The 14,572-nt window shown below is 32.5% G+C and overlaps 1 protein-coding gene across 1 annotated transcript; it reads right to left on the bottom strand.

The window, feature by feature from the left end:
• Positions 1-6,784: 6,784 nt before the first annotated feature.
• Positions 6,785-11,565, bottom strand: LOC119672328. Its single transcript, XM_038083349.1, has 3 exons — positions 11,210-11,565; positions 10,946-11,133; positions 6,785-7,028 (listed from the first exon to the last, which is right to left on the bottom strand). The coding sequence occupies exons 1-3, from the start codon at positions 11,360-11,362 to the stop codon at positions 6,962-6,964; spliced, it is 408 nt and encodes a 135-aa protein (XP_037939277.1). The 5' UTR covers positions 11,363-11,565; the 3' UTR covers positions 6,785-6,961.
• Between the last annotated feature and the right edge of the window lie 3,007 nt (positions 11,566-14,572).

Here is a 14,572-nt window from a genome sequence, read left to right as displayed (position 1 = left end):
TGAAGAAGTTTTTTGACAATATTCTTGGCAATCTGCTTTCATTCTATTCAAACAAAGTCTTATAGACGTATCTTAAATGCAAGTCCATTGTGTACAAATGCCCGTTTTGCATATTTGATTCCAGCATTATGGCGTACGTTAAAGTGAAATTGCAGAGCCTAAAAATTCTTTTGAAGAAGTAACATTGTAATTTGTTTACTTCGCTAAACATGTCAATTCCCCAGATTTGCGCCGCATAGCCTTGTATAGCTCTACAAATCGCATTGAAATTTGCCACTTTGCCCTGATTAAAATTTGGTCGTTATTTAAATACGTACTCCAAGTGGCATTTATGCTCAATTTTGCAGATATGTTCCTATTTTCCAGATGCTTTTTAAATATCATTTTTGGCGTGAGCGTTACCCTTAATTATATATATTCGGAGACTATTTTAAGCACTTCCCCCTTTGTGGGTCCACCTTTCTCTACTAGAAAGCCTGGTGCTTTTTAAATATCATTTTTGGCGTGAGCGTTACCCCTAAATTTGTATATTCGGAGATTATTTTAAGCACTTCCCATTTGTACGTCCATCTTTATCTACTAGACAGCCTACCGCGTTTCCTAAACACCATGACTGCCGATTTGACTAAATTTACCTATAAATTCCAACCGTCGCAGTATGTTTCAAGATTCCGTCTCACTCTTTCCGTAGCGTTTTTGCATTTTCGGTCAAGATGACCGATGACGGGGGTGATGACCCAAGACATCTTCTGCGTTTGTAAGAAATGATTATTTAATTGTCTTCCAAATTTATTTAGTATTGCCGAACACTTCTGGGCTTTGGCGCTGTTCAATTGAGGTATTAAGTTTGCTGACAAAGGTATGTTTTACGTCTTCAGAATTTAGTTTCGATATATCGAGTTTAGGCAGTGAATCCAAAGTACGTACAGCCATGCAGACTTTTAAACGAATTGTCGCGACTAGAAGATGATGATCTGACGCGATATCGGCGCTTCTTTTGGTGCATACGTCCAAGAGGCTGCTTCTTCACATTTTTCCTATACAGAAGTAATCAATCTGGTTTGGCCGTCGGGTGACATCCAGGTTGACATATGGCGGGCTGTGTGAGGGAAAATGGAGAAAATGGATAACAAGGTTGTCGTCATTGCACGCTTCAATTAAGAGTTCACCGTTTTCATTTCTGGTCCCCAGACCATGTTTTCCCAGTTGTAACGACTCTTCCTTGGGGTCGTTTCGATTTGCTGGGGTATCGTCAGCCTCTCCAGGATCGTTACAATAAATTTTATTTGTAACCCAAATATTCAAAATTATTATCCCTTTTAAGTTTGTTTTATTTAAATACTTTTATTAAGTAAAGTTCATTAAGTATAGTTAATTACAATTTAATACAGAATATTTATGTAGGAAAATTTAGAACAGAAAAGAATTTAAAAGAATTTGCTTATGATGGTGGAGATGTCCTAGATGTCTTCGATACGAATTCGACTCAGTCGACGTTATACCGCCTGTCGTGTCTTTGTAATTTTATATGATTATTCCTTCGTTGAACACTTCTGCTATAGAAAGTATTCTTATGTTTGTTATGAGAAATCACTTTTGATTCAGTCGACATTATACCGCCTGTCGTGGCTTTGTAATTCTTTAGTTCGACTTGTTATTCTCAGGTGTATGTGCCTTAGAAATTATAAACCAAGTGTGCAACATTTATTACTTGTTTCAGAGCTTGAATCTGTCCTTCTTGAGTCGACCATCTGGTTGTATGCTTTAGAGAGTATATGCTTCGCTTTTTTAAGACCTGCAATATTTCACCCCCCATTATAGGATTGTCGTGCTTGTCGATTTCTACAAAGTTTGAAGCATAATGCACATCTTTCGCCATTTGCGTGTGATTACGAAGATTTTCAAAGTGTATCTTAAACTCGTTTGATACAATTCGTACCTCATTTATTAAAGGTCTATCTCTTTGCTCTTTAACCAGCTTCCACCATTCTTTGCCATTTTTAATCGTGTTTATGCGTGGCTCTAGATTTCTATAGTATTCAGCATTACTTTTCCCACATACATCCTTATATTTCTTATTCGCTTCTAAGTATTTTGCTCTAGTAGTGCTGCTCTCTGCTCTTCTATATTTTTTCAACAAGTGTTTAGCGCGACAAATCATCGGAAGTTACCAAAAAGTTACCATACCATTTTGATTTTTTGGAATAGATTTGAGTGTAGCATCAGTTAAGTCAGATAAGTCTAGGTATGTTTTATGTTGCAACTTTGTCCTTATATTTTCCTTAAGTTTTTTGCTATATTCAACCCTATTTGCATATATCCATTTGAGGATCGGAGGCAGTTTTCGTTCTGTGTTTTGTTGTATTTCATATTGCAATTTTAACTCTACCACCAAAGGCATATGATCGGATCGTTCTTTTCTTCTACCATAAAGATTTCTATATATGTTAACTTTCTTGAGAGACTGTACATAAATCATTTACTGCAGAACCGTTACTACCTATATATGTGACGTTGCCTTCAATGTTTCCTGCCGTTCTCCCATTGAGCACTTTTTGACCATAATCACAGCACAGCTCAATCAACTTTTTCGCTCTGCTGTTAACGACCACGTCTTTTGATTGTTTATGCTTAACGCCAGATTTAAATTAATTTAAAAATTTTTCCTCAACATTTTGTTGTATATTTCGTATTTTGACATTTAGATTGTCAACTAAAATTGTATTTTCAGCGTTTTTTCTACCAAATGATTAGTCAGTTGTTGGAAATTATTTTCTGAATAGTTATAATTTAGATACAACGGAACAATTTTGAAATTTATGTATTTCGTTTTTAATTTGATAATGTTAATATTATTTATATTTTCAAATCAACTCAAACAGCCAGCATTCTTTAGTCTTTTTTTAATTCCGTACATTTCGCAACCACTAGCACGGCCAAATCAACTTGTTCTAGTAGCTTTTTTGAAATGTAATTCGAAACCCGAGAAAAGTTTATACAGTTTTACAGTCTTTCTCCTCTATATGTGTTTCTAGAAAACAAAATATATCATGATCTTTGACGAATTCGAAAAAATTTGAAAGATCATTATATTTTTTAAACCGTTTGCAGTGTATGAAAAGATACGAAAGTATTTAAAATTTTTAACTATATTACTTGTATTTTCATTTTTTCCGCAGACAACGCGTCCCTATTTCTCTTCTAATGCTTTTAACACTTCCATGTAATTAATATATATTTTTAAAGCTAAGTCTTTGTACGAGGGCGGTTTGATAAGTCAGTGACTTTTTAAATAAAACAAATTTTTATGGGCAATAATCTACATAATCACCTTTTAGCTCGATACATTTAGTCCAGCGTTTTTCTAATTTTCGTATTCTCCCGAAATAATACGTTTTTTCAAAGCTCTCAAAATACGCGTTTGTTTCGGTAATGACTTCTTCACTCGACTCAAATCTCTTACCGCCCAGCCATTTCTTTAGGTTTGGAAACAAAAAATAGTCGCAGGGGGCTAAATCTGGAAAATATGCTAAATGGGGTAGCAGTTCGTATCCTAATTCGTGGATTTTGGCCAGTAATGCTTAATCAGCACACGAAATTTACTTTTTTCCATTTTCGTAAAAATTCACCAGGTTCTCTGTTTGAACGGCTGTCAAACACCCACTAAACGACGTAGCTTGCTCAAAATTAAAAAGTTGCCAACTGGTAGATTACAGCTGACAGCAGCACTGCGGCGTTTGGAGTAACTGCGCGGAAAATTCAAAAAGTCACTGACTTATAAAACCGCCCTCGTACAATATTTTTAAAACCATTTCTCTCTTTTGATCATTACAGACAAGTTCGTTTTTATTGTTCCATCATAGCCAATAGTCTCCAATTTCTAGTTTTTCATTTCTAACGCTGACCCTGTGTGCTTTATTTACTGTAAGAATATTTTGCTTTAACCCATTTCGTACCTCCGTGTGGTACACCACACGGCTAACTTTGAAAATTATTTAAAAATATATAAAAGTAATTAACTCAATGTTTTTTGTTTTTGTTACTTAGTTTGATATTTTAATAATATAAAAATACATATTTCGAACAGTTTTCATCTATTCATGAGTTTACCTGGTCCGAATTAAAAAGTGTCCAAAAAAATGCCTTTTTTAATAAAATGAAAATTAAAATAAACAGAAATAAAAACTAATATATTTGTTATAACATGTGTTCACTAAAGTCCAAATATAATTTTCGTAATTTTTGCCGGCGGCTTAGTAACAGTTACTTGCCACCAACCGCGGGCGAAAAAAGGCGTGTGGTGAACCACACGCTGGGTCCCATAATACTATAATGGTGAAACAAAGCAATATAAATGTTTGTCGTTAGGTAATGACATAAAATGAGAGTAATCTCTTTAATAAATATCATTCTGATTTACTTAAAGTTGTGTTTTTTATTATGCATAATTATAATAGGTCTATTTTGAAATTTGATTGCTGGTTGAGTTAGTCTAAATTTGATTGTTTTATATAGGGCTTCCATTTGTTCATGCTTATAGTTCTGTAGTAAATTTTTTACGATAAATAAAATTATAATGTCGTGCCAAAGATATCTAAGAAATTAGGAACTATTGCATATTATTGACAATTGGAGCGAATATGACTTATTAGTGCCAAGTGACACTCCGTTACTTATTGAATAATGATGTTTGTCACCTGACAGCGTTGCTGGTGAGTCGGACAATGAAATGATTGACGATGATGAAATATCAACTATGAGCATAGGGTGTCTTTTGAACATTACATGCGACTTTAAAATTTTGTTCCCTTTTTTGAATTCCGTTTGTCTAATTGTGAGATGGTATTTAGGTACTATTGAAGTTGTATACGAATCAAATGCACAAGAATATGGTGATCTTGTAGAAATGCCTGAGTCGCAGCTATTCATATTGGAACTTGTAAAACCAATACGTTTCGGTTATAAGCTATGAACCCTTTCTTTGGATAGTGGGTATATCTTCTAGTTTCTGCCATACTTCAGTGCAACTGACAAATACAACAAACAATTGGGAATCGGTGCATTTGTTGTAAAGGAATTATTGAACCATTGTGAGTAGCCATTGCAACATACTGTATGATTCCGTTGAACCAATAGTAAATGTGCAACGCAAAAAAGGTTGGTGTCCCGCAGCTTCAAGTTCTCAACATCTACAACCGACACATGGGCGGCGCTGACAATGGAGTTGCTAACCATCGTATCGGGAATAGAAGCAAAAAGAGGTGGTGGCCATTATGGGTACAGTGCTTAGATAGCGCTGTAATAAACGCTTAACAACTAAATTGCTTCGTCGCAGCTTCTACCAACACAAAATCTATGCCTCAGTTAGACTTCACGAATTTTATTGCCAGAAAATCTTCTTGCATCAGAGAACTCAATGTTCATTACAGAAGCTACCGCTTACGATGATTTGAAAAAGGAAAGTCACAGTGCTACAGAAGATGTTTATCTTCCGGGAAATTTACCACGTGTAACCGGTATGCACGCTCCTATGAAACTTCAAAATCGTCACGACTGTATTGTTCGTACACCAAAAGCTACAGTTTTTATATATGAAAAGTACCATTTAAATGATCATGTAGAAAATTGCTTTAAGATTTTCTATGAAAATAAACAGTATTACATTGATCGTAGACAATGATGCAAGTAAACTTATTTCTTTTTACATAATATAATACATATGTAATAATTCAAATATATTTTTTAATTAATAAATATTTGAAAAGGATAAAACATTGAATTTTATACTTACGTGTACTTTATACAACTTACAGTGATACTTACTTCAACATGAAAGTAAAAAATAACCATATTTGCGAACAAAGCCCATATAAAACTGTTTGTACTATAGAAGAGAGAAAAACGTGCTATGGGTCCCAGCGTGTGGTTGACCACACGGCACTTTTCCAGAAAACTACTTTTCAATAAAAAATTTAATTTTGCAGGGATTATTTTTAACGTAAAATAAGACCTTTCTGAAAATTTCACCATAAAATTCCAAGTTTGAACTTGGCTGGTACTTAATGGGTTAAAATCGACATAAGTTTTTTATGTAGCAGTTTACCAGCATAAAGATCTAGTTCTAAAGTAATTTGAGATTTTTACTTCTACTAAGCAGCTTTTCTACAGATCACGCTGTGTCCAACTCTACAACGACATTGACCCTTCCGTTGAATTCGCTTAGTTTTCTTACCGAAGCTATTGGTGGTACGCTCAGAATATTTGCGATCATTTACCTGAACAAAGTATACTTTTAGGCGCTGTCATTTAATGCATGTACAATAGCTCGCATAGATGTCGATTTCTTAAATTTTGTGTACGAACTAACCGCTTTGCTTTTGAAACAATGCGAAGATCGAAAATTCTCTTCACTACTAATTTACTGCTAACGAAATATTTCGACGAATAAAGTTGACAGTTTATAAAACACACTAATTGAGTTTTTGTTTTCGCCTTTCATATATTCAGAATATTTAATTATAAATACTTAAACTGCTTTAACCATTTCCGACCACACTTCACTTGTCCACTATGATAGCAGATATAATCTTTAACCAAGAACACTAAATACAAGAGGACTTCTCAACTGAGCTTTTGAAAAATTTGTCTTCAAAAACATTAGACCGATCAAGAGGAACGTGTTTAATTGTGTTTGTTCTCTATTTTTACTTTTGCTTGAAAATTTGATATAAAATGTATGCATTTTTAGCTGAAGAGAAAGAATGTAATATTTGTTTACCTTTGTTTTATTTATTGCTCTATTTTCTTTTGGAGACATGTTAACACCGTGCTTAGTCAGAATTCAGTTAGACATTTACATGATGTGTATTCAGGCCACAGATTAGTTGCTTAGTAGATTATTACCACAAAAATTTGTTTACAAAACAGAAACTAAGCAGAGAATCTACTATTTCGGATATTCTCAGATTAGTGAAAATTTATTAATAGTGCTGCCAGTACCAAGTTTCGGCGCTATGAGCATAGGGTGTCTTAAAAAGAAAATGCAAAAATAATAACATAAATTAATAAATAAAATTTAGTAAGATTATAATTTTTAAAGGAATAAAATATAATATATATTTTATATATAAACTTCTTGATATATGACACGTTTGCAATTTTAGTTATATGATAAATTATATGATAAATTTAAATGATATTAAAATTTACGAATATTTGAGTATTTCACTGATAACATACGTTTCGTTTTTGCTGTAAATACGAGTGCTGCCAAGCCATTTGCACACAACAAACTAATCAGATTGGGCATTTTGGGTCGTTCAAGCAACAGATTAACATCAAAAAGCTAATTTTTTTTATATGAAGTTTTGTAATCAATTAAGCAACTAATCTGTTGCCTCAATACCCCTATTGTGATTGTTTTTTGTAATAATTAATAATTAATAATTATTTACAGGCCCAATTGCAATAAATGATAGAGAAATTGGATATTTTCTATTTTTATTTACTTAATTTTAAAAATTTTACTATTAATTAATTTTTAATTTTATTTATTTACCTTCTAAATAAATCAATTGAATCAAATATTTGGTATATACTATAAAATAAAATAAAATAAAATAAAATAAAATTTAAAATATTTACATTGTATGAAATGACCGCATGTGTATATATATATAATGTTATTACAACACCTAATATGAATACGAGGGCTGCTATATATAAGTTAACAACGCAAACATTTAAGATCTTTGGATTTGCCAGTAGTCAGCAAATAGTTCATTTTTTTTTGTAATAAATATTATTATACCCATTTTATTATACTAATTCTAAAATATTAATAATAAAATATAATATATAATCGACTGCTAGACACATATTTCTTTTTTTCCATTCTTATGCTGAAGTAGGTGCCGTACTAAATAATCAATAAAATCGACGGCAGTTTTTTAAAGCGCTACATAGTGAGCGAACCTCAAACTCGGTTTTTTAATTTTTGAAGAAACTCTTTATAGAAGACAAAAGATTAACTAAATAACAATTGTATTGGACAATTGTTAACTTATATTTCTGGCAACACTTAGTGTTGCCTTTGCAATCTGACATTTCCATCAGAACGGTTGACCTTTTTTAGCATAACATCAGAACGTATTGTCATTTAATTGTGAATTGTTTTATTTACAGAGACTTGAAAAATTCATTTCGGCCAAAAAATGGAATTAACACGTAAACATTTTCGTGCGATCATTTTTCACAACTTACGGCATGAATTATCACGACAAGAGTGCATTGATGAACTTAAATTATTGAATGGCGATGAAGCACCAACCTATAGAACTGTGAAAAATTGGTTTAATGAATTCAATCGTGGCTGACGCTCGCTCAACGATGAATTTCGTGAAGGTCGTTTAAAAACGGCCGTTGCACCAGAGAACATTGATGCCGTGCGTGAACTGATAATGCAAGATCGTCAAGTGACATACCGTGAGATAGAGGCATCCTTGGGCATTTCTCTCATCAACACACATTCGATATTGCATGAACACCTGACCGTAAAAAAGATTTATTCTCGTTTATAAGATCGTCACAGATAACGAATCATGGATCTATGCGTATGAACCCGAAACAAAACAACAATCGACCGCGTGGGTTTTCGAAGATGAGTCAAATCCGACGAAAGTTGTTCGTGGAAGAAGCACTTCGAAGCAAATAGTCACTTGTTTCTTCAGCAAAACTGGTCATGTGGCGACTGTTCCGCTTGAGCAACGAAGGACGGTCACTTCTGAGTGTTATATCATAATTTGTTTGCCTAAGTTTTCGGAGAAATTCGAAAAACGAACAAGAGAAGACGAATCATTGTTCACCACGACAACGCGAGCTTTCACACATCGGTTCAAACCAGCGCCTTTTTGACCGGTCAAAACGTCGAATTGATGGTTTATCCGCCGTACAGCCCTGACTTGGCATCCAATGACTTCTTTTTATTCCCGCACATCAAGAAAAAAATGCGTGGTCAACGATTTTCGTCGCCAGAAGATGCTGTTGAGGCGTTCAAAAACCATGTTTTGGAGGTGTCTCAATCGGAGTGGAAAAAGTGCTTCGACAAGTGGTTTGAGCGCATGCAAAAGTGTATAAATCAGGCTGGAGAATACTTTGAAAAACAAATATAAATATTCGCAATTTCATTATTAGGCCAAAAATATACATAGCAGCCTTCGTAGAATTAGATATACTGTACTTCTGGTATGGTTAATTATTAAGTGCATAACGTTAAAGAACACACTAAATAAGTCATTATTATATTGCGTGTCTTAGTTTTTAGTCAATAATTTTAAATACTTGCTATAAATATTATATGATCAATATGTCTTACATGATTAAATTCAATTTCGATAATAATTCAATTTTATATGATATATTTAATTAATAATAATAAGAATATGAACATGTATTTAATTATAAGAGCATATTTATACATAAAACATAATTAGATATTAAACAATATGGTGTTTATTAATATAATTCTTGATATCATGGCGACTACAGGTCATAGTACTGTCTTCACTATCATACATATTGATACCATTTACACTAACAACAACTATGGTTGGGCTACTGCCGGTGTTTACTAATCTCATAATAGGCAAACCTCATATATTTGAATGAGACCAAAATAAAATTTCATCAAAATCAAATTTACAATAATTTGGAAGAACTTGTTCATTGCATGCACACAAGTCAGTCATATATTTTAGGAAAAATTTACAAATTCAAAGACTATACATTAACTCCAGAAATATTGCCTCACCTACTCTTGCGTACGAAATCATATAGTAAGTGTGCAATAACATGGAAGAATAGATGTGGTGGTGCTTTTTGCATATCGTGTTGGTTAACTTGCTGGAAAAAACATGTAAATCAGAAGTATCGAACCTGGAATGCATGTTAGAAATCGCTTGGCCATAAATCGTCCATTTAAAGGACATGTCTGCAGAAACTGTAGCAATGCAATTCTATTCAACATGGATAGCAAGACTTGGTTCTCCTAAAACTATAACAACCGACCAAGGTACTCTATTTAAATCAGCGCTTTTTGAATCCTTTGGCAGACTGATAGGAACAAAACGCATTCGAACAACGCCGTAACGCATTCGGAACAGATCATTAAAGGTCACGTTCATATGCAACAGCAAATTTAATTAGTTTGAGGTTATACGTACGGTTCTCCTGGGCATAAGAACAGCTTGGAGAGAAGACGCAAATGCCTCTGCAGCTTAAATGTTGTGCGGAACAACATTAAAATTGCAGGGTGAGTTTTTCAGAGACGAGTCCTATACAGATGATCATCAGTCGTTTTTATGCAAGTTCAGAGAGTTTGTTCAAAATCTTAAACCAATTCCAGCCGCTCTTCATATCCAGGGACACATATTTGTTCACAAAGATCTTTATACATTGACCACAACGCAAAGCCATTCGAGCTCCCATATTCAGGTTAAAAGGTAAGTCACAAAAAGCAGGTGATGTTTGCAGATACAGCAACAACATTTCCATCGTGATTAGCACTGAGGAGGGAGTAGGAGGAGAGAAGGGGGAGGGAAGTGAAATAAAATTAAATGATATTTTCCAATAAACAACTAACATTATAACAGACAGCTATTCGTTAGTGAAAAAGCATTAATAAAAGATTGTTCCACGTGGAAAGTAAAAATTAATAAAGTTGTTTTATTGCAAACTTATGGCACAACAGCCATAAATGTGTAAATGCATATCATTTAACTACATTAATGACGAATTTTAAGAAGACGATGCAAATATAAATATAATAGAATGGTTTGAATACAACAAAATAAAAAATGTGTTTTCATGTTTATTCTTTTACGTTATATAAAAGTTTTAAATATGAAAATCACAATTAAAAAAGGTAATATTTACAATTGTTCCATACCTTTGTCTTGTGTGTTTACAATCCGATAAGAGTCCATTGCTCACATTATCTTCATTGTTATAAGTTTTACTATTATTTAGGGTGTTAACAGTATCTTGCCCCGAACTACTTGTACCACTTGGACTAACGACCTCAGTGTCACTGCTGCACGTATTTCGAAATGGCGTTGCCAATTCATTGGTGTTCATCTGATTTCCAATAAAAAGATATAAGATAGAATTAGTAAATAACATATTAAAAAATTTTTATTCAAATCAAAGATACCGTATATGACCGTATTACTGAAGAAACACTATTTCCTGAAGAAGATGCTGCCGCTACAGTACTTCCATAATTAAGTTGAGAATGATAACCACTGGAAAGTATTTTTTTATGAGCGGAGGCATGAGCTCTGTAAGCACTCACACTAAGTTTCATTTTGGCATAAAATTTTTTATGATTATGGTTATGAGGATTTTTAATTAATATAACAAAATCTCATCAGTGAAGTAACTATTCGTAAAACTTCATATATCTTCTCCATATTTAATACATTCACTTCATTTGAACTTATTATTTGCTGCAAGTTGTTTGTCATATCCATTCTAAAAGATTGAAGTATTGATGTTGAATATCAGGTATACAAGAATCATATTATAAATTATTAATTTTAAAATCATATTTATTAATTATATATGTATTATTAAAGATTATGCAAATTTTGAATTCATGCAATTTTTATGAGTTCATAAAATTTAACATGACTATGCATGTTTTACTATGCTCAGACAGCCAAATTTCTTTATTTTGTAAAAATAAAATAAAGTTATTTTCGAAAATATTCATACTTCTCCAAATTTTTGTTTTTACAAATCGAACATTAAAAATTACATGCTTTAAATACAATTTGTATCTGGGAAATTTTAAAAGTGGACTATTGTAAATATAGAGGATGGCATTTAGTGATTTTATTAGTTTTGGTGAATTTCAGGTAAGTAAATTATTAGTTTTCACTCTATTTTAAACTAATAACAGTTACAATATTTTCTGTATATTCAAATTTCAAAATTTGCACTACTTTCAAAACATTTTCCCGGTTTTATTAACGCATTTCGTACCTCCGTGTGGTACACCACACGGCTAACTTTGAAAATTATTTAAAAATATATAAAAGTAATTAATTCAATGTTTTTTATTTTTGTGACTTATTTTGATATTTTAATAATATAAAAATACATATTTCGAACAGTTTTCATCTGTTTATGAGTTTACCTTGTCCGAATTAAAAAGTGTCCAAAAAACTGCTTTTTTTAATTATATGAAAATTGAAATAAACAGAAATAAAAACTAATATATTTGTTATAACATGTGTTCACTAAAGTCCAAATATAATTTTCGTAATTTTTGCCGGCGGCTTAGTAACAGTTACTTGCCACCAACCGCGGGCGAAAAAAGGCGTGTGGTGAACCACACGCTGGGTCCCATAATACTATAATGGTGAAACAAAGCAATATAAATGTTTGTCGTTAGGTAATAACATAAAATGAGAGTAATCTCTTTAATAAATATCATTCTGATTTACTTAAAGTTGTGTTTTTTATTATGCATAATTATAATAGGTCTATTTTGAAATTTGATTGCTGGTTGAGTTAGTCTAAATTTGATTGTTTTATATAGGGCTTCCATTTGTTCATGCTTATAGTTCTGTAGTCAATTTTTTACGATAAATAAAATTATAATGTCGTGCCAAAGATATCTAAGAAATTAGGAACTATTGCATATTATTGACAATTGGAGCGAATATGACTTATTAGTGCCAATATGACTTATTGAGTAATGATGTTTGTCACCTGACAGTGTTGCTGGTGAGTTGGACAATGAAATGATTGACGATGATGAAATATCAACAAACATTACATACGACTTTAAAATTTTTTTCTCCTATTTTGAATTCCGTTTGTCTAATTGTGAGATGGTATTTAGGTACTATTGAAGTTGTATACGAATCAAATGCACAAGAATATGGTGGTGTTGTAGAAATGCCTGAGTCGCAACTATTCACATTGGAACTTGTAAAACTAATACATTTCAGTTATAAGCTGTGAACCCTTTCTTTGGATAGTGGGTATATCTTCCAGTTTCTGCCATACTTCAGTGCAATTGACAAATACAACAAACAATTGAGAATCGATGCATTTGTTGTAAAGGAATTATTGAACCATTGTGAGTAGCCATTGCAACATACTGTATGATTCCGTTGAACCAATAGTAAATGTGCAACGCAAAAAAGGTTGGTGTCCCGCAGCTTCAAGTTCTCAACATCTACAACCGACACATGGGCGGCGCTGACAATGGAGTTGCTAACCATCGTATCCGGAATAGAAGCAAAAAGAGGTGGTGGCCATTATGGGTACAGTGCTTAGATAGCGCTGTAATAAACGCTTAACAACTAAATTGCTTCGTCGCAGCTTCTACCAACACAAAATCTATGCCTCAGTTAGACTTCACGAATTTTATTGCCAGAAAATCTTCTTGCATCAGAGAACTCAATGTTCATTACAGAAGTTACCGCTTACGATGATTTGAAAAAGGAAAGTCACAGTGCTGCAGAAGATATTTATCTTCCGGGAAATTTACCACGTGTAACCGATATGCACGCTCCCATAAAAACTCAAAATCGCCACCACTGTATTGTTTGTACACCAAAAGCTACAGTTTTTATATACGAAAAGCGCCATTTAAATGGTCATGTAGAAAATTGCTTTAAAATTTTCTATAAAAATAAACAATTTTACATTGATCGTAGACAATGACGCAAGGAAACTTATTTCTTTTTATATAATACAATACATATGTAATAATTCAAATATATTTTTTATGAAAAGCATAAAACATAAAATTTTATACTAACACGTATTTTATTTAACTTAAAATGATACTTACTTCACCATAAAAGTAATTAAATACCATATTTGCGAACAAAACACATATAAAAATGTTTGTACAATCGAAGAGAGAAAAATGTGCTATGAGTCCCAGCGTGTGGTTGACCACACAGCACTTTTTCGGAAAACTACTCTTCAAAAAAAAAACTTAATTTTGCAGGGAATATTTTTAACGTAAAATATGACCTTTCTGAAAATTTCACCATAAAATTGCATGTTTGAACTTGTCTAGTACTTAATGGATTAAAGTCAACTGTTACTGATATTTATTTTAAAAAAACTTCACTTTTTCGTTATCTCAAATTTATCTTTTGTTTAAAATTTATCTAATGCATAGTTGCATTTAATAAATATTATACTTACACAGGCGATACGCATCACAGGCGATATACAAATGAGGAAATATGAACATTAGGCGGAGAAAATGTAGAAATAGTTAAGGAATATAAGTATCTTGGAACATGGATCTATTATAATGCTTCATTTAATAGACAATTAACGGAAAAATTGAGAGAACCTAAAAAAGCTATTAACTGCTCTTGGAAAAATATATTTCAAAATAAAGACGTACCTTTCAAAACAAAATTTCAACTCTACGAAGCTACTACGAGATCATTAATGTGCTATGCGGCTCAGGTATGGGGAGTGCTTCAATATGAAAAATAAAAAAATTTTATGAATTTTTGTAAAAAAAAATATAGCG

This window comes from Teleopsis dalmanni, chromosome 1 (genome assembly GCF_002237135.1).
Source record: "Teleopsis dalmanni isolate 2A chromosome 1, ASM223713v2, whole genome shotgun sequence".
Lineage (NCBI taxonomy): Eukaryota > Metazoa > Arthropoda > Insecta > Diptera > Diopsidae > Teleopsis > Teleopsis dalmanni.
This window is presented reverse-complemented; position numbering and strand designations above follow the sequence as displayed.